This window comes from Phyllobates terribilis, unplaced genomic scaffold, assembly GCF_046119375.1.
Source record: "Phyllobates terribilis strain yellow unplaced genomic scaffold, ASM4611937v1 Scaffold_5__5_contigs__length_657084704, whole genome shotgun sequence".
Taxonomy (NCBI): Eukaryota; Metazoa; Chordata; class Amphibia; order Anura; family Dendrobatidae; genus Phyllobates; species Phyllobates terribilis.
In genome coordinates this window covers 426536098-426557024 of record NW_027362765.1, presented here as the reverse complement: position 1 = coordinate 426557024, position 20927 = coordinate 426536098, and the positions used below count along the sequence as shown (strand labels likewise).

Genomic DNA, 20927 nt, shown 5'->3' with positions numbered 1-20927 from the left:
CTGCCAATCAGTTGTGGGGGCGGGGTTACAGCGAGCAGTAGACTAGGAGGCACGAGTCCTGTAGTGATAATCTCCTGCTGATAAAATACTGATTTTACTGAAACAGCAACATACAGCCTAGTAAGTGACATCACTGGAATCAGGCTTTTTTTACTTAGCGTAACCTGACCTGCGGTGCTTGGTTCAAATCCGCAACATGTCAATTGCTCTTGCGGGTACACTGAGTTTTCTGTAAGGATTGTGCCCGTAGACTTGAATTAGATGCAGAAAATCTGCAGGTAAAAAATGCACATGCGTTTTTAGTGTGTTTCCGAGGCAGAGATGCATCAAAAAAGCATGTAATTCGCACCGAAGTATATCAAAAAGTTTTTCTCAAATCCAAATATCAGGAAGTATCAAGAACAAATCAACTTTATTTACAGCGTGACACACCAAAAAGAAACAAAAATCGCAGCGTCAAAAACGTGAAATAATCTACTTTAAAGAACAGGTGAAGAAATTCTGCAGCGTCAAAAACTCAACAAAAGCTCATCGTGGGAATGTAGCCTTACAGCGATCAAAATGTCAAAATGTTGTAAGCACCAAAAAATAAAAAATGCACTCATACAACTCCATGGATAGAAATAAATATATATACCGTATATATATATATATTTTTTTTTACAAAGTTCCTACAGTTTTTTTAAAGTAATAAAAGTATAAAAAAAATATATAAATTTGCAATTGCTGTAATGGAATTGACTAGTTGACCAAAAATTTTTTGCAGGGCTCTGGTGGAGCAGCCCTGACTGTGGCCGCCGGACCAGTGTCCTGCGAACCTCCTCCTACCGGCCGACATCCCTGGAGAATCTTCTGATTAGTAACATTAAAGAGAAAATGTGTTGGAGATGCCAAAAGAGTTAGGAGAAGGTTCACACGCTTTGGTCTGGTGGCCATGAACTACTGATATACCCACTGGACCAGCAAAAATCTTTTTGCTCGACTCTAGCACTGACCTGAAGAATTATGTTGCCAGATCATCATTGTGATGGTCATATCAATGAAACCCAAAAATTAAAGGCAGGCTTGCTGATCACTGGAGGTCTGACTACTGGGACTACTAGGGATCCCAAGAATGGGGCTCGGCAGTCATGTCTTGAATGGAGAAGAAGTGCAAATACTTGACCTCCAATCATTGTCTACAGGACTGCTAGAAATAGCGGAGTACAGGGCTCAGGTTTCTCCAGCAGTACCATAGACAATGAACGGAGCAGAGGTTGAACGTGCGCACCTCCGATCCATTGCTTGGGAGTTTTAACGGTTGGATAATTGACGTACAGCAAGTTATCCCCAATCTTATAATTAGGAGATATCTTTTTTTTTTTTTAATAACTCTTTGAGTAAAACAAAGCTTTCTCTTGTGAGGATGAGAAGCAAGACAAGAAAGGGGGAGTTTTTAGCCTCTGGATGTTTTCATTTACAGACAGCAAGTAGAGATTTTGATGAAAAGTTCCTGAAAGTATTGTTACCCCATTAATAAGCTATACAGAACACACACAAAACAAAATAATGGAAAATATCACTGAATTTCACGACATATTGTTGGGTAAATGAATGTATAATTTTTCAGAATTTACTAAATATTATGCTTTCCAATAACTGACCTATGCAATCTACGGGCCAGTTAGCATGTTAAAGAAGCACTCCTCCTCCTCCTCCCATCAAAGTTTTTATCCTCTTAATATACGGCAATCATATTATATAGCACTGTGTACTTACAATTGCTCATTTTGCCTTTCTACCCAATTAATTTTTCTCTTTTCTCTGCTCTATGCAGAAACAGGAAGTCTCTATTCCCTGCAGACATCATTCCTCTCTTCATCTCCTGACCCAGCTGCCCCTTCCTTCTCCTGCCAGGGACTTTTGCAGCGACTTGTGACTTGTGCAGAGAAAATTGACCTCCTGTTTCTACATAGAGCATTGAAGGATTCAGCTAGTCCGTTTTTAATCACATGATGAGAGGAGAAGGATTAACTGGGTAGAAATGCAAAAGGAGCAATTGTAAGTGCACAGTGCTATATTATATGATTGCAGTATATTAAGAGGATAAAAATGTTATAGGAGGAGGAGGAGGAGTGCTTCTTTAAGTGGACACAGTCATTTACTATTTCTCCGCAGGCAGCTACTTACCGACATCGCTCCGTGGTCATTGCTGTTATTCTGAAGGGAAAGCAGCAGAGCAATGAAAGCACAAAAAAAAGGAAGAAATGTAAGAAAGAAGTGTTAGAAGCGGAGAGCAGAGATAGAAAAGCAACAAAGCAGGTTATTCGTCAGGCAGCTCGGAGTTTACAGATATAGCAGAGCCGATTTCATCAGTGTAGTCGAGAGTCTGCAATTTGGTTGATCATTTTACATAGGACTGCAAATTCACCTAGGGCATAAAAAGGTTCCCTTCCACCACGCCTGTATATACTGTCATTAGTTAGGATCTTGGTTATTTTCTTTACTGGGTGTATTAGTGGAAAAAAACATAAAATTATAAAACAATTGGTTAGTGAGCACATTTGGATGACAACCAAATCCTTTCAATTTTATATGAGCATTATAGATAACTTCCCAAATACTATTATCTAAGAGTCAAAAACAGGTAAAAGGGATATTATTTCCAACATTGATCGCCATCCACAGGACAGGTGACAGATAACCTGCTGATCGGTGGGCACCTGACTGCTGGGACCCCACAATCCCAAGAACAGACCCATCAGCATGCGTGCCACTCCGTCATATATTGCCTTTAGGACAGTTGGAGATACCAAAATATAAAATTATTTAAAGGGAGGCTCTTAACAAAAAATTTTTTTCGTGTTAAATGTATTTTTTTTTATTTTTTTTTACTTGATTTGTATTAAAAATAAATATAAATCTTGTAATTCTCACACTGGCCACTGGGGCTTTTTTAGATTCTTACTTCCTTTGATTTCAGGAAACAATACATGAACATTAGCCACAACGGACCCCATCTTTTGTATTGAAGTATCTAATGGGCGTGTGCAAAGGTAGGAGGAGCTGAGTCATCCTCTATTGTGATTGGTGGATCCTGTGTTACCGGTCATTGTAATCCTGCCTCTGATGATAATGAAACTGATGAAAACTCTTCCTGAAAGGGCAGAAAGTATTTGTCTATGTGTAAAAATTGCAAGATTACTATTTTTTTTTTTATTAAAGATTGAAATGAAAAGAAAAACAGCAAATTAAAAAAAAAACAAAAAAACCCATATGTAACAAACCCCAGAATGGTATTAATAAAATCACGGGCTTGCCAAGCCAAAATGAGCCCTTAAACAAATCTATCAATGGAAAAATAAAAAAGTTACCAGTCTCAGTAAATTGAGACACAAAGATATATTTTTTTAAATATGGACATGCAGTGATTTTTTTTTTTCACCACTAAAAAAAATAAAAAAAATAACTATACATACAAGATTGGTATCGCCGTAATTGTACTGCCCTGAAGAATCATATCGCCGGGTCATTTTTACAGCACAATAAAAGCCATAAAATCAAAAATCCCAAAACAATGACAGAATTGTGTTACATTTTCATCCTGCTTGGAATTTTTTTCCCATTTTTAAAAATCGTCTTACATAAAAAAAACAACTCATCATCTGGCCGTATAGACACAAAAGTTATGGTATTTGGCAAAAGAGGAAGGAAAACTGTAGAGAATGAATGTTTAGGTGGATTACCATTCATGAGGCTGCGGACAAGGAGTGCAGTATGATACGGGAACGTGCACACTTGGTATCTGACTTCTACGCGGTATTGAGGATGACTTCTGTAAGCGCCCGAGCTTTATGCATTCATGTTCTCGTAGAGGGTAATTATAGATATCGGCATTAGTGTACATTTTTGTGCCTGCTTGTACAGTACCTGGAAAGATTACTGAAAACTAAACTAATGAGCTGTAATCTTTAGCTCTATGTACCAAATATGTTTTATAGCCGGGAATGTGCCGTCACTCTGCGGATTACTATTCAGAATTAGAGGTAGTCAAAGAGGATAAATGCTAATTATACCGAGTTTATGAAGTCGGACGATGATTGAGGCACTTGACAGAGAACGAGTCTAACCACAGGGGCGCAACGAAACCAAAGGGGAAACAATGATAACACTCACAAGTAAGGGCTAGCGGAACGGGAAATGTAAAGAAGGTAGATAGAGAGAGATAGAGAGAGAGAGAGAGAGATGAATATGTGATAGATAGAGGATAGATAGAGAGAGATAGATAATAGAGAGATAGATAGAGAGAGATGGATATGTGATAGATAGAGGATAGATAGAGAGAGAGACATAGATAATAGAGAGATAGAGAGATAGATGGATAGATAGATATAATGGACAGATAGATATATAATAGAGAGATAGAGAGAGATATATGGATAGATGAATAGATAGATAGATAATAGAGATAGATAGAGAGAGATATATGGATAGATAGAGAGATAGATAAATAGATACAATGGAAAGAGATAGATAGATAATAGAGAGATTGATAGAGAGATAGATAGAGAGATAGATGGATAAATAGATAGATATGTGATAGATAGATAGAAAGATAGATAGATAGATGATAGATAGATATGAGATAGAGGGTAGATAGATAGATAGATATGGGATAGATAGAAAGATAGATAGACAGAAAGATAGATAGATAGAGAGATGAATAGATATAATGTAGAGATAGATAGAGAGAGAGATAGATAGATAATAGAGAGATAGATAGAGAGATAGATAGAGAGAAACATAGATAGACAGACAGGCAGACTGGAGGATGGATGGACGGGCAGACAGACAGATGGATGGACTGGTGGATGGATAGATAGAATGATACACAGATAGATAGATATATGGCTAGATGGATGGATAGATGGATGGCTAGATGGATAGATAGACTTTATGACATCACTTTATATCAGTGGTAGAGTTGAGCAAAAGATTAGCAGGACCCATCAGGCATGTTGGTAGTCCATGGCCGCTGGACGAAGGCCTGTGAAGCTCCTCCTATCTGCCGGGATCCCAGCGGTCTCTACTGATGGATGCAATGTGGCTGCTGGACCAGGGTTTTGTGATTCATTTTGCTCAACTCTATAATCAGTGGGGATCCAACCTCAGGGCCCGCGACTGATACAATGAGGAAGGGCGCACATAGCTCCACATCTCCACTCACCGCTTTTCCTTGCACAGAGGCGCCCCAGCTATCATCAGTGGCACAAAGATCTACAAGCAGTAAACAGTGAATGAGGTCGGTGGTAATTTCCCCACTTGGTCAGGCGGCCTGCAGCGTGAGGAAAAGCTTGGATGGAGACTCAGTGATAAACCAGTTATGTGACACCTTCATTCTCAATATTGGTAGAAGTCCAAGAGATCCAAAGAAGAAAAGGAAGCAAAGAGACATTGCCAAGTATGGAGTAGCGGCACAGGTCCCGTAGCTGAATATCGATTTATTTTTATATTTCCACCACCGTACAAGCAATAATGAGGGGTTTTAATGTTGCGTTAAACCCTTTAGAAGAGGACCTTTCACCAGGCCAAAAGTGACCAGTTTTTGCTCCTTTTCTATTCCTGTTGCTCCCCTGAGTAATCAGGTTTTTTTTCAGTTTTTATTATTTTTTTAATCCACCATATGGTTCCAGAGATATGACCCATTATATTTTAGGCCAGTTTTATGTTTTTTTAACAAGGGAGAATTGCTCAAATGATCCTCTGGGGCGCGTCTTTAGGCTGCTCTGCATTATTGTCCTGTGAGCACCGCCCCCTTGTAAAGTCCTAAATGAAAAGGCCCATATCTCTGGAACTGTATGGCGGATTAAAAACAAAACAAAAAATAAAGCAAGAGGGAATAAAATCAGAAAAAAAACAGCCACCGTTCACCTAGTGACAGGTCCTGAGTAGGTCAAAAGTGACCAGTTTTTTACTCTTAATTTTATACCCACTGCTCCCCTGAGTTTGCCACTTTTTTATTTTTTTATAAATCCGCCATACAGTTCTGGAGATATGGGCCTTTTCATTTAGTGCTAATTTTTCTAGTCCTTACAATAAGGCGTGGCTTACAGGTTAATAATGCAGAGTAGCCTAAAGACACGCCCCTGAGGATCCTGTGACCACACCCCCTTAATAAAGACCATAAAAAGTAGAAAAGTAGCACTAAATAAAAAGACTCATGTCTCTGGGATCATATGATGGATTATAAAAAAAAATCTCAAAAAATCTAAGAACAAAAACTGTCCACTTCTGACCTGGTGACTTAGAGAAGTAATTCTTAGCCTTAATGTTCAGATATATTCTGGATTTACAGTAATAGCATCAGTGGGAGTGAATGTAAATGTGGACACAATGTGCTTGATGGATAAGTGACCAGAGGGAAGACTTTGCAGGTTAAGCTGAGGATCCATGACATGATTTCAGCCCTGGGCTCACTGATAATTTGCATTCCCCAACCAGATGATCAGAGGCACCAAATTTTGACGAACCCCCCCCCCCCCTTCCCAAAAAAAAGGGAAAATATTCCCATTTGGACTTCCATTTTTGGAGTCCGTGGCCAGATGATGATTTATGATGGCGACACTATGTACTATCTTCTACCCAGTAATACGTTAGGAGTCTGATCTGCCACCCACAGCCCCCAACTAAACTTCCATTCAGGCTTCCAGCGAGTGACACGATCTGGATATGTTTGCGGAGTTCATCGCTATGTTCTGGCTGAATGCGCCCACTCGCATATGCTCCCATGGAGTGCTGCCATCGGCACGGTTTAAAGAGACCACGCTGCACTTTGCAGGGTCTTCGTTTAGAGGTCGCACTAAATTAACCCCTTAAAGGTGATTAGGAACATTTTTGACAAGAAAGGTTAAATGATCTGGATTGCATCTCCCCAATATGTATTAAATGGATTATAAGAGGATATTACTTTACTAGGATGGAAACATCTTACATATGCGGTACATAGGGAAAGACCTGTCAGTGAAGAATAGCATGGCGCGGAGAAGCCACCCAGAACCAGCTTCTTGGATTAGTCATCGTAGTCACATCACCCCCAGCCTGCTATTGAAAGCATCTTTATCTGAAAAGTCACAGGGTTTCAGAGAAAAACATACACGGCTGCAATAATGGGGAGGGTCTCACGATTCGGGCGGTATCAATTAAGAAAATATTGAAAATTCCAACTTTAGAAAAGTAGAAAAAATGTGACTATTCCTTATTAAAAAATCTCACTGATCGGTGCCAAAAACCTAGGGAAACACTGAAGCAATGATCATGTGCTGTCTTCTATAGAGTACGTCGAAAAACCAAAACAAAGAACAAAAGTTTTGGGGTTTTTTTATGGTGAGATCCCAACAGGCTTCCTTAAAGGGGTATTCTCAAGTTTGGAAGTTATCACCTATCCATGGGATGGGAGATAACCTCTCGATTCCTGGGGTCCGACTGCTGGGACCCAAAATATCCAGAGAACTGGGGCTCTGAAGAGCCCTGCATGAAAAAAAGCCATGCTTGATGATACGCTTTGCTTGTCTTCAGGACTCCCATAAGAATGAATGCTGCAGAATTGCGCATGATTGATGTAGCGCCGGCGTCCCTGCCCTCTGCTAGGCAGGGACGCTGTTCCCCTCACCTCTCTGCTCCGTGCCCGGCGTCCTCCTCCCGCTCTGCTGGCAGCGCGCGCTCCTTCCCGGCCACTGTGCTTAGGGCGCGCGCTCCCCCTCCCTCTTAAAGGGGCCGCGCGCGCCGTCCTAAGGAGTCCCCGGCCAATGGCCGGAGGACTTCACCATATATAAGGCACCTCCTCCAAAATGGAGGTGCCCGAGCAATGTTGTTGCACTGTTCACTACTCTGCTTCAGCCCTCAGGTCCCGTTGCCAGTTACCTGCCAGATACCTGCCAGATTCCTGCCAGCTTGCTGTCTTATTCCTGCCTGATATTCTGCTACCTGCCTGCTAGCCTGAGGTCCGACGGTCTGCCTTACTACTCCTGTCAGTCTGTCTAAGGACCAGCTTGCCCGCTCACCTGGGAGCACACATCAACTACCTGCCTGCTTGCCTGAGGTCCGACGGTCTGCCTTCCAACTCTTGTCAGTCTGTCTATGGACCAGCTTGCCCGCTCACCTGGGAGCGCACATCTGCTACCTGCCTGCTAGTCTACCTGGAGGCTCCGCCGTCACGTGCTGTGACCACCTCTCTGTCCAGTGACTCCTGCTCGCTCACCTGGGAGCGCTCATCTGCTGCCTGTCTGCTAGCCTACCTGGAGGCTCTGCTGTCACGTGCTGTGACCACCCGCCTGTCCAGAGACTTCTGCCCGCTCACCTGGGAGCGCTCATCTGCCGCCTGTCTGTTGGTCTTCCTGGAGGCTCCGCCGTCACATGCTGTGACCACCCGTTTATCCAGAGACTCTCGCCTGCTCACCTGGGAGCTCACGTCTACCATCAGCCGCCACAGGTCGTACCAACCCTTTACCCAGAGACTGCCCCGGTCACTTGCCGTGACCATCTGCCCGTTCACCCAGAGACTGCCCCGGTCACTTGCCGTGACCATCTGCCCGTTCATCCAGAGACTGCCCCGGTCACTTGCCGTGACCTCCTGCCCGTTCTTCTAGAGACTGTCCCGGTCACCTGCTGTGACTGCCTGCCTGGTCGCCACCTGCTCCCTTACAAGGACCGCCCCCTTGTATAGTAGCTCAGAGGTTCCGCCTCCCAGACCCGTTACAATTGACCACCATTCCATTCACACTGTTCTAGGGATCGGTGACGGTTGGACCCCCAGCAATCATAAACCTATTCCCTATTCAATAGATAGGGGATAACTTCAAAATGTGACAATAGACCTTTAAATTTTAATTAAGCTACTCACATGCATTAGTATTATATAGACTAGACCGGGACCAGTGGACCGGACCAACCATCTAATGTGTACTGGAATGTCCTGACTTTTCTCTCTGACAGCCGATGTTGGGAGAAAAAAGGATTAGGCTGCTCGATTCCAACATGCACAATCTTACTGTCTTCAAGGGGCATAAGCCTCCGCCAGAGGAGTGTGGCAGCAGCTCATTCCCCTGTCCCCATTTAGGCGGATTGGGGATGTCGGAAGGAATGGGTGACCGCTATCTATAGTGTATGGTCAGCTTTAAGCAGACTACAGACATAAAAGAGTAGTCAGCTAGGTAAAGCAGGAGTGATCAGTGGCTGGCAGACACCACCGGTGAGGCTTACATCTAGGGGAAGTCCTGTTATTCCTCATTGACATTATCAGTGGATCCTATGAAGATATAAAAAAAAAAATTCTAAAGTAGATTAGTGGGGTATATACGGATCCTGAGTGGGGTGGGATCAGCATCACTATTGTGTAAGATCCAAACAATCATTATAGTAAAATATCAAGAGCAAGTAAAAGAAAAGTTGTTAAAATTACATATTCTGCCATTCATTCACCACAGGTAGAAAAGTGTGCGAACTCTAAATTGTGTAAACTTACAGGCAAGTTAGTAAAGACTTGAAATGTGCTTCGTAAAAAATTAATCAGGTCCATTAGGTAACCGCTGGCTCTCCCATCCGGCTCAGACATTGTCCAGTTGTAGTCCGCCAGTTGGACAAATTCATCAATTTTTAGGTTGAGTTTGGTGTAGATCTCCTCCTCGGCTGAGTGCCTGGCGTCCTGAACAGAACAGTACACGGGTTAGGTTCTTGTCCGTTACATCAAGTCTGATATTCTCTGGAGATTCCTCAACACCACAAATAGACATTTGCTTTTAAATTCAGATCTACAATAGTGTAACTCATTAGTGAAGCCTGGAGGACAATCCATCAAAGTGTCACTGTTCCCGCAGTAATTCACTAACAGCCAAGTCTCCCGCCAATCCTCTACTAGTGAGCAAAACGCCCAAATTAGCCGGCCGCTTATAGATCATTTTTAAAAGCTTGTTAATCAGCAAAGAAATGTCCAGGAGAATACATTTTCTGCACGCGGGTGACATTTTCTGGAGGTCGGATGAGTTTCATGAGGCTATGCTCACACTTCCATTCATTAGGAAAGTGTTTACCCAAAGTTACACATAAAAATAACTGAAATACTCAAATTTTATTTGATTTAAAGAGGACCTGTCACTTGATAACAAATATTATATATATACTTTTGTAACTGGTGTAAATGCCGCTGTTCTCCTGCATCCGGCGCTGTTTTCCCTTTGTTCCCGCACCTCTCCATTCCTGAGATATGGCTTCCTCTTCACAGTGGGCAAATCTATACTTTTTAGCCAATTGGGTGTGTTCCTCATAAAAACTCCCACAGAAGAGCTAAAGACCACACCCACGAGGAATAAAAAAAAGGACTAGATTTACATACAGTGAAGAGAGGTCCATGGACCTCAGGAATGGAGAGGAGCAGGAACCAAAGAAAAAGAGAACAGCAGCATTCACAGCATTTTCTAAGCTGGGTGTTATTTTTACAGTGTTCGTGGTGCAATAAAAATGACCTAACAAAATATTTTTCATTTTTTTTTTTATTTAAGTGGTGGAAAGAAAAAAAATGGAAATTTGTAAGGAAAAAAAATAGATTTGGACCTGTGTGATGGCATTTTTTTTGTGTGCCAAACCAACACTTTATTTATTCCATTCTGGGGTATTTATGATGTATTGATGGCTATTATTACATTTTCTATGAAGGACAAAAATGGCAAAATTGGCTTTTTTTCTTTTTAGGGTGTTTATTAAACAAGTTAATTTTATATTTTGATTGATGAGGTTTTTTACAGACTGGGCAATACCAAATATGTTATGTTAATGAAAGAAAAAAAAATATGAGTAAGAATAAAAATTAAAATAACTGTTGTAGTAGGGGAGAGCGAAAATGTGGAAGTTCGGGTTCGACCTGACTTTAGTCTAAAGTTCAGTTCGGGTACTAGAACTTTACCCAAACTCGAACCTGAACTCCATTGAAATCAATGGTGACCTGAATTTTGGAGCTGGAAGATCTCTCTCTCTCCTCTCCCAGACACGGAGAAGTCCATGTTTGGAGTTCAGCACCGGATACTAGGTGTTTGGAGTTCAGCACCGGACACTAGGTGTTTGGAGTTCAGCACCGGACACTAGGTGTTTGGAGTTCAGCACCGGATACTAGGTGTTTGGAGTTCAGCACCGGACACTAGGTGTTTGGAGTTCAGCACCGGACACTAGGTGTTTGGAGTTCAGCACCGGACACTAGGTGTTTGGAGTTCAGCACCGGACACTAGGTGTTTGGAGTTCAGCACCGGACACTAGGTGTTTGGAGTTCAGCACCGGACACTAGGTGTTTGGAGTTCAGCACCGGACACTAGGTGTTTGGAGTTCAGCACCGGACACTAGGTGTTTGGAGTTCAGCACCGGACACTAGGTGTTTGGAGTTCAGCACCGGACACTAGGTGTTTGGAGTTCAGCACCGGACACTAGGTGTTTGGAGTTCAGCACCGGACACTAGGTGTTTGGAGTTCAGCACCGGACACTAGGTGTTTGGAGTTCAGCACCGGACACTAGGTGTTTGGAGTTCAGCACCGGACACTAGGTGTTTGGAGTTCAGCACCGGACACTAGGTGTTTGGAGTTCAGCACCGGACACTAGGTATTTGGAGTTCAGCACCGGACACTAGGTGTTCGGAGTTCAGCACCGGACACTAGGTGTTCGGAGTTCAGCACCGGACACTAAGTGTCCGGTACAAACCCCGAACTCTACAGATCGGGTTCGCTCATCTCTAGTTGGCAGCGCATATCCCAGTGTAAACAGGGGATGTATCACAGACAATATGATATTGTGACCAAGCGCTCCACTTACCGATCATTATCTCCAGACAGCTTGCATCGGCCCATTTAAAAGGGCAATTAAATACATGCCGATCAAATTTGGCAAACGGTGCTCATTTGGACACAACGTTTGCTCATGTAAATAGGTCTCCCTCAATACTCCGATAAGGGTGGCAGGAGGGGGGCCACCCAGCAGACATTCTACCATTGTACCTACTTCCCTTGATGTGTCAAGTCCCGGTGCCACATTTTCAAGCAGTGGCAGAGTCTAACAAATCCTTCACTTCCATGGTACGCTGCTTTCTTCTAGAGGTGACTACAGGCCAGGCTTTACATCTCCGGCACGCACTATTTTGTATACAAACAGGACTATTTACTGCACAGTGCCGTCTCCCCCTGACACCCGATAATGCACAGGAAACAAAACAAAGCTTAAAGTGCTGCTGTCACGCCATTATTCATCTACTTTACCCCGGACTGCAGCAAATAAGACAGATTTGTGCTGATCTGGCAGGCAATTGTGTAATAAGGATAAAGGCTCGTAGACACGCAGCAATTATCATTACCAGTTCCCACTGCCCAGTGATAGTACCCCAAATATCCAGCATTAATGGCGGCTGGTGGGAACAGCTTGTCCATACATTACGAATAGTCATGAATTTAGGGACGCTTTCCAGTTCCCGTAAGTTTCTTATTTTTCCGTTGATACAGTTTTGCTTACTAAACCATTCTAGGGTTCATACGCCGTAATGATCGATTTTTATTATATTTTGGGGGACCAAAAAACAGCAATTTCGGTATTTCCTTTTTTACGATGTTTACCGCATGGGTTAACTAATTTTATATTTCAACTGATCAAACTTTTGAAGATGTTGCGGTAGTGAATATATTTATATATTTGTGTAATTTCTTTATTTTTGTATTGGAAAAATAGGTTCTTTTAGGCTTTGATTACATTTTATTTTTCTAAAAACTTTATTTTTTTATTTTGATAATAATTTTTGTTTTAGTCCCCCCTAGGGAACTTTAAACCTTTGATCATTTGATTGCTTGTACTTCAGTAATGCAGTGAATAGTAAAAATCTCCTATGAAGATCACCTTGTGGCTGGGCTTCGTGGGAGTACAAAGATGGTGACGTAGGATTCAGTAGGCTGCTGGTTGCAATGGCAACCCATAGACAATCTACGATTCCATCATGGAGGTAAGGGGTGCCGAAACGTTGTGTGATCTTCATAAAACTGATGGCCCTATTAGATCCCTCTTAATGGGCCCCCTTTACTGTTTTTACTAGTGGCTGTGCTTGGTATTACAGTTTACCACAGCTTTGACCCATTTAAAGGGGTTGTCCAAGTTCAGAAAAACATGGAAGCTCTCTTCCCAAAACAGGACCATCCCTATCTGCAAGTTGTTTGGAACTGCAGCTCAGCCCCATTCACTTCAATAGAGTGGAGCTGCAATACCACACACTACCTATAGATCGGTGGGGCGCTGTTTTTGAATATAAGCAGTATTGATTTCCCAATCGTGAATAACCCCTTTCCGTGAATGGGATCGAGCAGCAAGACCAGCCACCGTGCCAGTGTAAAAGTACAGGTAAACAATAAATGGGACGCAGCGAGGATGTGAACAAGAAGACCCCCTCTAAATCTAATCTTGATGACCTATCATAAGGATGTAAATTAGAAAAAGTGGATAACCCCTTTAAAAATATAAGACATGGATTAGTCAGGTCCTCCATGGTGAGAACCAGTGTTTAATTCTCGGTCCAGACGGGGTAGTCCAATAAGGTATATGGATAGGTGTTGTCCTCAGTGGTGAACCCCTTTAAAGAATAACATGGATGGCTGCCTTCTTCCAAAAACAGTGCCACCCGTCTACAGGTTGTGTCTGATATTGCAGCTCAGCTCCATTTAAGTAAATGGTTCTTTGCTGCAATACCAGACACAACCTGTAGACAGGGGTGGCGCTGTTTTTTGGAAGAAAGCTGACATATTTTCCTAAATCTGGACTACTCCTTTAAGTCTTGCTATAATCTGCCATGCATAATATATTAAAAGCAAATCTTAACAAATGCAATTTATTTACCATAAACCTTACCTTGAAGGTGGACAGGCCATAGAGTCTGGTGGTGTGCACCGTCTCGGGTGAAATATTTGTAATATTTGTAATAAAATCCTCCAGGTATTTACAGGCTTGTTCCAGGTGTGTGGTGTTTATGATGATCTGCACAAGCTACAAAGCAGAAAGGTAACAGGTTTGTAGCACCGCGTCCCACCCGATTTTTAAGGAGGCATTGTTCTTTCAGACAGTACAGAAATACATGGCAATTACTGTATTACAGGAAGCATAGCTGGCCCGGAGCAATGCTCGCAGACGTACATAGCTTCCTACACTGGAGGGAAAGCACCAATACTTGTCCAGACCGGTGATCTGGCACAATTCATCCATGACCCACATTAAACAGAGTGCACCCGCCCAGTAGATACTGGGAACACTGGAGAAAAGACCACATGTTTCATTGGTGGCGGTCTGTAAGCTGGGAACCAGTCCTGATTGCTTGAACGAAGGGACCCCAAAAATACAAAATCTGTAGGGTACTCCAAGATAAAAGTCAAAGGGACACAGGGCTCAGAAAATGTCCAGTATTCGTTCATTCTATGGGGGAGATACTGAGACTGATAGTCAGTCACACCACGGAAGTCACAGCGCTCTACCAGATGCATCGTATGATGGATACCACCATTGTCCATTGGACCTCACTGATATAACAGATAGCTGTCACCCAAATGATGGTTTGGCCAACCAGTCAGCCGGCAGCTATCTCTCCTGACTCCTCCATACAAAGGAGACCTCGCTCAGCCAAGCGCTTCTGTGTTTTCTACAAGAGAGAAGGTCCAAGACTTCTCCTGTGATGGCTTACCTCACCAAGAACACAAGGATCGGCAGTCCGAAATTGGATCATCTGTGGGCCAAGAGTCGGGAGGCCCTCATACACATTAGACTACCGGCCGAGCCCCAATGTAGGCTGGCTTAGCCAACGCTAGTCTAATTTGTATAACAGCCTTTACAATGGGGTCCGTCAGGTTTGGCTGTGGTTTCCATCATTCTGACAAAAATGTCAGACAAAATGTCAGGAATTGCCAAAGGAAGCTACCACTTCTCTTTTTTTAAGGGCTAAATGGTTAGCATTGTCACTAAATTGGACTGCGACCAGACAATCACCTTTGTAGTGATGTTAGTCATACTGATTCCATCAAGATGACCTGGTCCGGTATCCAGTCCAGACTTCAATGACAGCCGGACCCTCGAAGTCTTCATTTCTGGGGTCGGCATCCTCAGCGCCTCTGGCTTTTAATAATACTAGTAGCACTTGGGGCCCATGATGCTGGGCTAAGGATGCCGGCCACAGAAGTGAAGACTGATCTGGTATGGCTGCCGGGGAGGACCAGACTAAATGCCGGAACTGGGCAGCGCAAAATCTACTAGCACTGGTAAACATCAGAAGTGTCCAGGATGCCAGACCAAGATGACAGGAGCAAAAGTGAAGATTAAGGCTATGTTCACACATGTTGGGTTTTTCAGCGTCACAATTCTGCAGCAAAACTGATCTCTGGCAGGAAATCAGCTGGTCAAAAAAGCAAGTTTTTCTGCGTTTTTTCAGCATTTTTTTCACTGTCCTTCTGTTTGTATTTATGCATGTACATAAAGTTCTGTGAAAAAAAAGAACCCCATTCTATTTTACCATCAAAATCGATGAAAAAACGCTGATGCAAATTTTGCTGCGTTTTTCAGCGTTTTTTTCACCACCCATTACTTCCTATGGGTGAAAAAATGCTGAAAGAAGTGACAGAACCCAACCAAGGCACAAAATACGCAGAAAAAAAACCCATGATGTGTGAACATAGAATTCTGGTTTCTCATAGACTTCGCTGGTACTGCAAAACGCAGCTGAAAATTTGCATAAAAATCTGCAACAAAAAACGCTGAAAAACCCAACATGTGTGAACATAACCTTACCGGTTCTAGTTGCCACAGAAAACCGGCCGGACACTGGATCAGTGCATTGCAAATCAGCAACTAATTTATGGCCTTTTACATAAAATTAGAGAGTTAGTCTAATTTCAGACAACCTCTGAATATGAGAATCACTTCGATCAGCCATGATCTGATTTAACACAAGCTGCTCATTTTTCCTACAGTGGCCACTAGTGGGGAAATATAGTATTACACCTAGCGATATAATGGTTGTACATATTATAAATGGATGGATTAGGGCTGGGTCTGCAGACAACAGAGTGGAGAGGGGTTGCCGAGCTAATTTATAAAGGAATATCCAGGAATTTACAAGGTAGGTTAAAATGCCAATGCCTGGCCAGGAGAAGGATGCATCGGGAAGGATTTTTACAAGTATATGGTAGCTTGCGTCCAAAGCGACATTTTTTAATTCCTGCCCCCCAGTGTAATACTTACTTCGGTCAGACCTATATGAGGCTTTTTGATGAGGTTTTGCAGACCGCTGTTTAAGGTTCTTGTGAGAAGTAAGTTAGTAGATTTCCGGAGCAGATCGTCAATCTCCGTGGAGCTGAAATCAATCATAAAACAGGACTCTTTAAAAGAAAAAAAAAAAAAAAAGCAGAATTTCCATAGACGGCCAGTAAAAGTGAACTAAGGTGAAGCCTGAATTACGTGAATGTCATATATATGGTTCTACAACATGTTCTCTGTCTGCAGCCGCAAGTGTCAATCAGGACATTCCCAGATTTCCTTCCACCTCAGGCGCCACGAAGAACAAACCTTTGACACTTACACTCGGAGCGAGTCTCATAGGGGAATTATTACAAGGACAGAATATGCAAAAATCCCAGAAAACGAATGAAAGTGTTTCTTTGTGTAATGACTTAACGGAGAATCCATCAATGGCGGAAGGAAATAACATTTACTATTTACTTGAGTCGAAAAAAATTAATGGAGGCATATACAGGCGATCTCAACACAATAAGCTTAAATGTCACCTTTAATGGCAGTCCGAACTAGCAAAAGTCTATAAAATGTCATTATTGTATGGAATCAATACATTATTAGAGAATAAGTACATGGCCGAAGGGAAGACACGTGAAATTCAAGAGAAATTAGACATACTTGGAGAGTATCATGTGAAGGGCTGCAAAATACGGAGTAGGGAAAATGCAAATTACTAATAAAATGTTATCAGTAGTGGAATTTCCATGCAATTCTACATTTAATGGAAATTTATTGCAGCTCATACAAGTTTCTCCCATAGTAAAACAGCTTCAAAAGTGCCGACTTGTAGTTGGAATTTCCCAGCCACCTTGCAGTATATCCTGAATTCCAAGGGTAAGTTCCTATGGGACAGCAAAATCCACGTCTTGCTGCAAAAATTGTGCAAAAATGTAACATCAATTTAAGCTGCGGATATTTTTCGCTTCGTGTGCATGAGATTTCTTAAAATTTTATATACGATGCTGGTACCGTAATATGCACCAGAATGTAAGAAAATCTGCTACATGGTTAAGGAAATTTTCAAACGAGACGTTTTTGCCGCGGGAAAAAATGCGCTTTACAGTACCGGCAAAGTGAATGAAATTTCTGAAATCTCATGCAGATTTTTTTCTTGCGGATTTGAACCATCAAATTTGCATAATGTCAATTCCTTCAGCATTTTTGCTGCATTTTTTCCCCCTATTCTAATGAAAAGGAAAAAAAACACAAGTAAAGAGGCATAAAAAATGCAAGCAAAAACAAGCGTATTTTACGCTTCGTTTTTCCTGCCAACGCTTTGGTTTTTGCTACAGAAAAAAATCTCCAAAAAAGCCACCTGTGAATATACCTGTATAGTGGATGGACACATAGATTTGTCCACTGTGGAAGATCCACGGCGGAAAACTTCTCACCAGGTAGTGGAAAGTTTGCTGTGGAATTGCTGCAGATTTATTGCAGATTGTACCCTTTGCAGTGGGTGAAACCCACAATAAAAATTGTATGCATGAGATTTTGTAACGTCTGGTTCTGTAATATGCAAAGGTTTTTACATTCTGGACTGTAAATCCACGGCGTATCCGTGTGGACTTACCCTTGAGAGAATTGATATTTCTGCAAGTTTTCAAGGTTTGCTTCATAAGTAATGGCTCCTATTTTTTGAGTTGACTGACAACGTCTGAGCCGGATGTTGGAGCTTTAGTAAAGGTTGTACCTTCCCGTTAAGATCCTGTAAAACAGAGGTGTGCCACTGAATTCCTCCATGCCCAAAAATTTGCACCCGGTGACATCCATTGACGCTTGCTGAAGGTTTACGGAGATGATACAGAAGATGTTAGGACAGATATGCGGTGGGTGATTCTTTTCAACAGTGGTGAAAATTATGTGAAAGACGAGCTTCGTTCCGGGCGTTCCTGCAAAGGCGTCAACTCTTGAAATGAAGAGCTCCTCGATCAGTTCATCCAAAAGAATCGGCAGATTAAGACCAGGGAACTATGTACATAGCTTAATATAGGCTTTAATACATTGGACAAAAATGTTGGCAATGTTGGGTTATTGCAAAGTCTGTGCCAGGTGGATTTAATGGATGCCAAAACAGGAACAGAAAGATCATTGAAGGGAAGCTGTCAGGACAGGCTGGACCATTGACCACATTGTTGGCTACACTGTCCTATAACATCAACTGTATGGTCCGGGTTTGGTGCCTTCAGACTTCCATGTCTTTGCGCCAATGAAAGGTGGCAACATTTTCCAGACGATGATGGAGCACCTGTTGCAGTTTCCATGTAAATAGGAGGCATTACTTTCAGATCAATCCTCAAATATCATAATTTCAGAAGGTCCGCAAAAGTGTCTCACCTTACACATTTCTCCTATAGGCAGGATTATGAAGGCCAACAAAAGATTGATGACGTTATCACATTTCCTCTGCTCACGATGCATCAAAGCAAGACCTTCCAATGCATTTACAAGGAGGCAAAATGAGATCTAAGTCCCAGGTATTTCTCTTTCTATACACCCTAAAATTTGACTTGCTTTTGCAGCTGCTGCTTGGCATTGAGATGCTGATGTTTTGTTTATTGATAGATGCTATGCCCAACCCTTCTAGTTTGCAGTTTTCTATTGTTCCCATTATTCTATGTTGTTTTTTGCTACCTGCAATTGCACTTGTAAGGTCATTAATTAAAACACTGACTTTCCTAATTATTCAGAATCAGCAGAAACTAGAAAACTGTGAGGTGCAGACAAGGAATAAATGAACTGCCCCTGAAAGGCTGCAGGTACGTGCTGCCATCAAGTGTATATATGCAGTACTGCATTAGGGGGTTTGTAGAGTGGTCATGGGCAATAGTAAAAAAAAATAATAATGAAATGGATATGTAGTATATATATATATATACACATATGCCATGTCTTATTTTCTGGTTAGTCTCACGCTATGGAACTTCAATTTATTATATAATGTTATTGCTGTATAAACCAAGGCAGTGATCCCCCATTCGTCACAATACAGATGAGCGATTCATGCCAGGTGTACGGACCCGTAGAGTTCTTAATTTTCTGCATTCTTGGAGCTATGGGCACCCTGTGCCACCATATGGTTGATGTGCAAGGACGAGCTGTGTAGCTTGGTATGTGTTGATGTGACTGGCACGAGCCCTAACGCTCCGCAGCGGCCTGTAGACTTGACTTCCATTTATAATCCATAGTTTGTCATAAACAAATCTCTCCTGAAAGTTTTGCAGAAGATTATAATTTTTCGTCCAGGAAAGTATAATCAATATAATAATATCTAATCATAAAGTCGTGGCCAAAAGTTTTGAGACTGACAAAACTTTGGTTCTCACAAACTTTGTTGCTTTAGTGTTTTTAGATTTTTTAGTCTTTTAGTCGGCTGTTTCTCTGGTTACTGATGTACAATTATCAGCATTTCAAAAGTTTTGTTAATATTTTATTGATAAATACAACAAATTTATGCAAAGACTTAATATTTAGAGCGTTGACCCTTATTTTTCAAGACTTCCACCCTTCGCCCCGGCAGCTGGATATCAGATTCTGAGCTAAATCCTGACCAATGACTGTCCATTCTTGCCTAACCAGTTCTTGAAGTTTATCACAATTTCTGTGTCCTTTCTTTGTCCTCCTCTGCTTTTTGAGGATTGACCACAGGTTCTCAATGGGATGAAATCTGGGGAGTTTCCTTTCCATGGACCCAAAATTTCAATGTTTTGTTCCCCGAGCCACTTAGTTATCACTTTGGCCTTGTAACATGTTGCTCCATCCTGCTGGAAAAACCATTGTTCATCATTAAATTGCTACTGGACCATTGTGAGAAGTTGCTCTTGGAGGATGATTAGATCCAATTCTTTATTCATGGCCGTGTTCTTAGGCAAGTGATACCACTCTGTGCATGAAAAGCCCCCACAAACGAGTGGTCTCCGGATGCTTTACCACTGGCATGACACAGGACTCTCCTCTTCTTCTCCGGAGCAGCAGTGCTCATGGCTGACTGCCGCCTCTATTTTGTAACGTCAGTCCTGTCGGCGATCAGTGCAGGTCCCAGAGGTGAAAAAGTTAAGGAAAGTTTCAACACTTATCTAAGTAAAGGTCAAATACAATATCGACCATTCAGCTGCAATTAGGTTTAAAGAGAATACACTATGGAATTTCCTCCAAAGTTTACAAAACTCTTACATTGAACCTTTGTTTGGAATCGGAGGCATAGACAATCTGTGCATCTGCAAATCCGTAAAGCGTAACCCTTCTCCCACTTTAGGGTGAGCTCATATGATGCGGATTAGGTGCAGATTTTCCGCACTGATTTGTATGCAGAAATCCCGCAATGGAAAGCAGCACGATCCAGGCTGCTGAATGACCCCCGATCGTTTATATACCAGCCGATTGGCATTTACTGGTCTATCTATACAGGCTGATGAGTATCATTGGTATCGGCGGCATCCCACCTGTTTACACAGGACGGTGTGCTGCCAATGAACCTTAAGGCAATGAAAAATCATCGCACCTGTCAAAATGTATTTTGCTTTCTTCGGGTGTTCTCCGGTCTGTTTAGAGGGGCCGATAGTTGGGAACGAGAAGTTGTATGAATGTTTATGCCTCAATTATTGTCGCCTCTA

At 42.2% G+C, this 20927-nt stretch overlaps 1 protein-coding gene across 4 annotated transcripts in view; it reads right to left on the bottom strand.

The window, feature by feature from the left end:
- EXOC6 (exocyst complex component 6) overlaps window positions 1-20927 on the bottom strand; it is a 263669-nt gene that overhangs the window by 80183 nt on the left and 162559 nt on the right. For 2 of the 4 annotated variants that reach the window (XM_073685247.1, XM_073685246.1), the window contains exons 16-19: window positions 16267-16378; window positions 13894-14028; window positions 9500-9679; window positions 2170-2199 (exon numbers count right to left, since the gene is read on the bottom strand). In XM_073685247.1, coding sequence (XP_073541348.1) covers window positions 2170-2199; window positions 9500-9679; window positions 13894-14028; window positions 16267-16378 — 457 coding nt within the window. The remainder of the gene's footprint in view (window positions 1-2169; window positions 2200-9499; window positions 9680-13893; window positions 14029-16266; window positions 16379-20927) is intronic. The other 2 variants (XM_073685249.1, XM_073685248.1) reach the window with 1 other exon arrangement.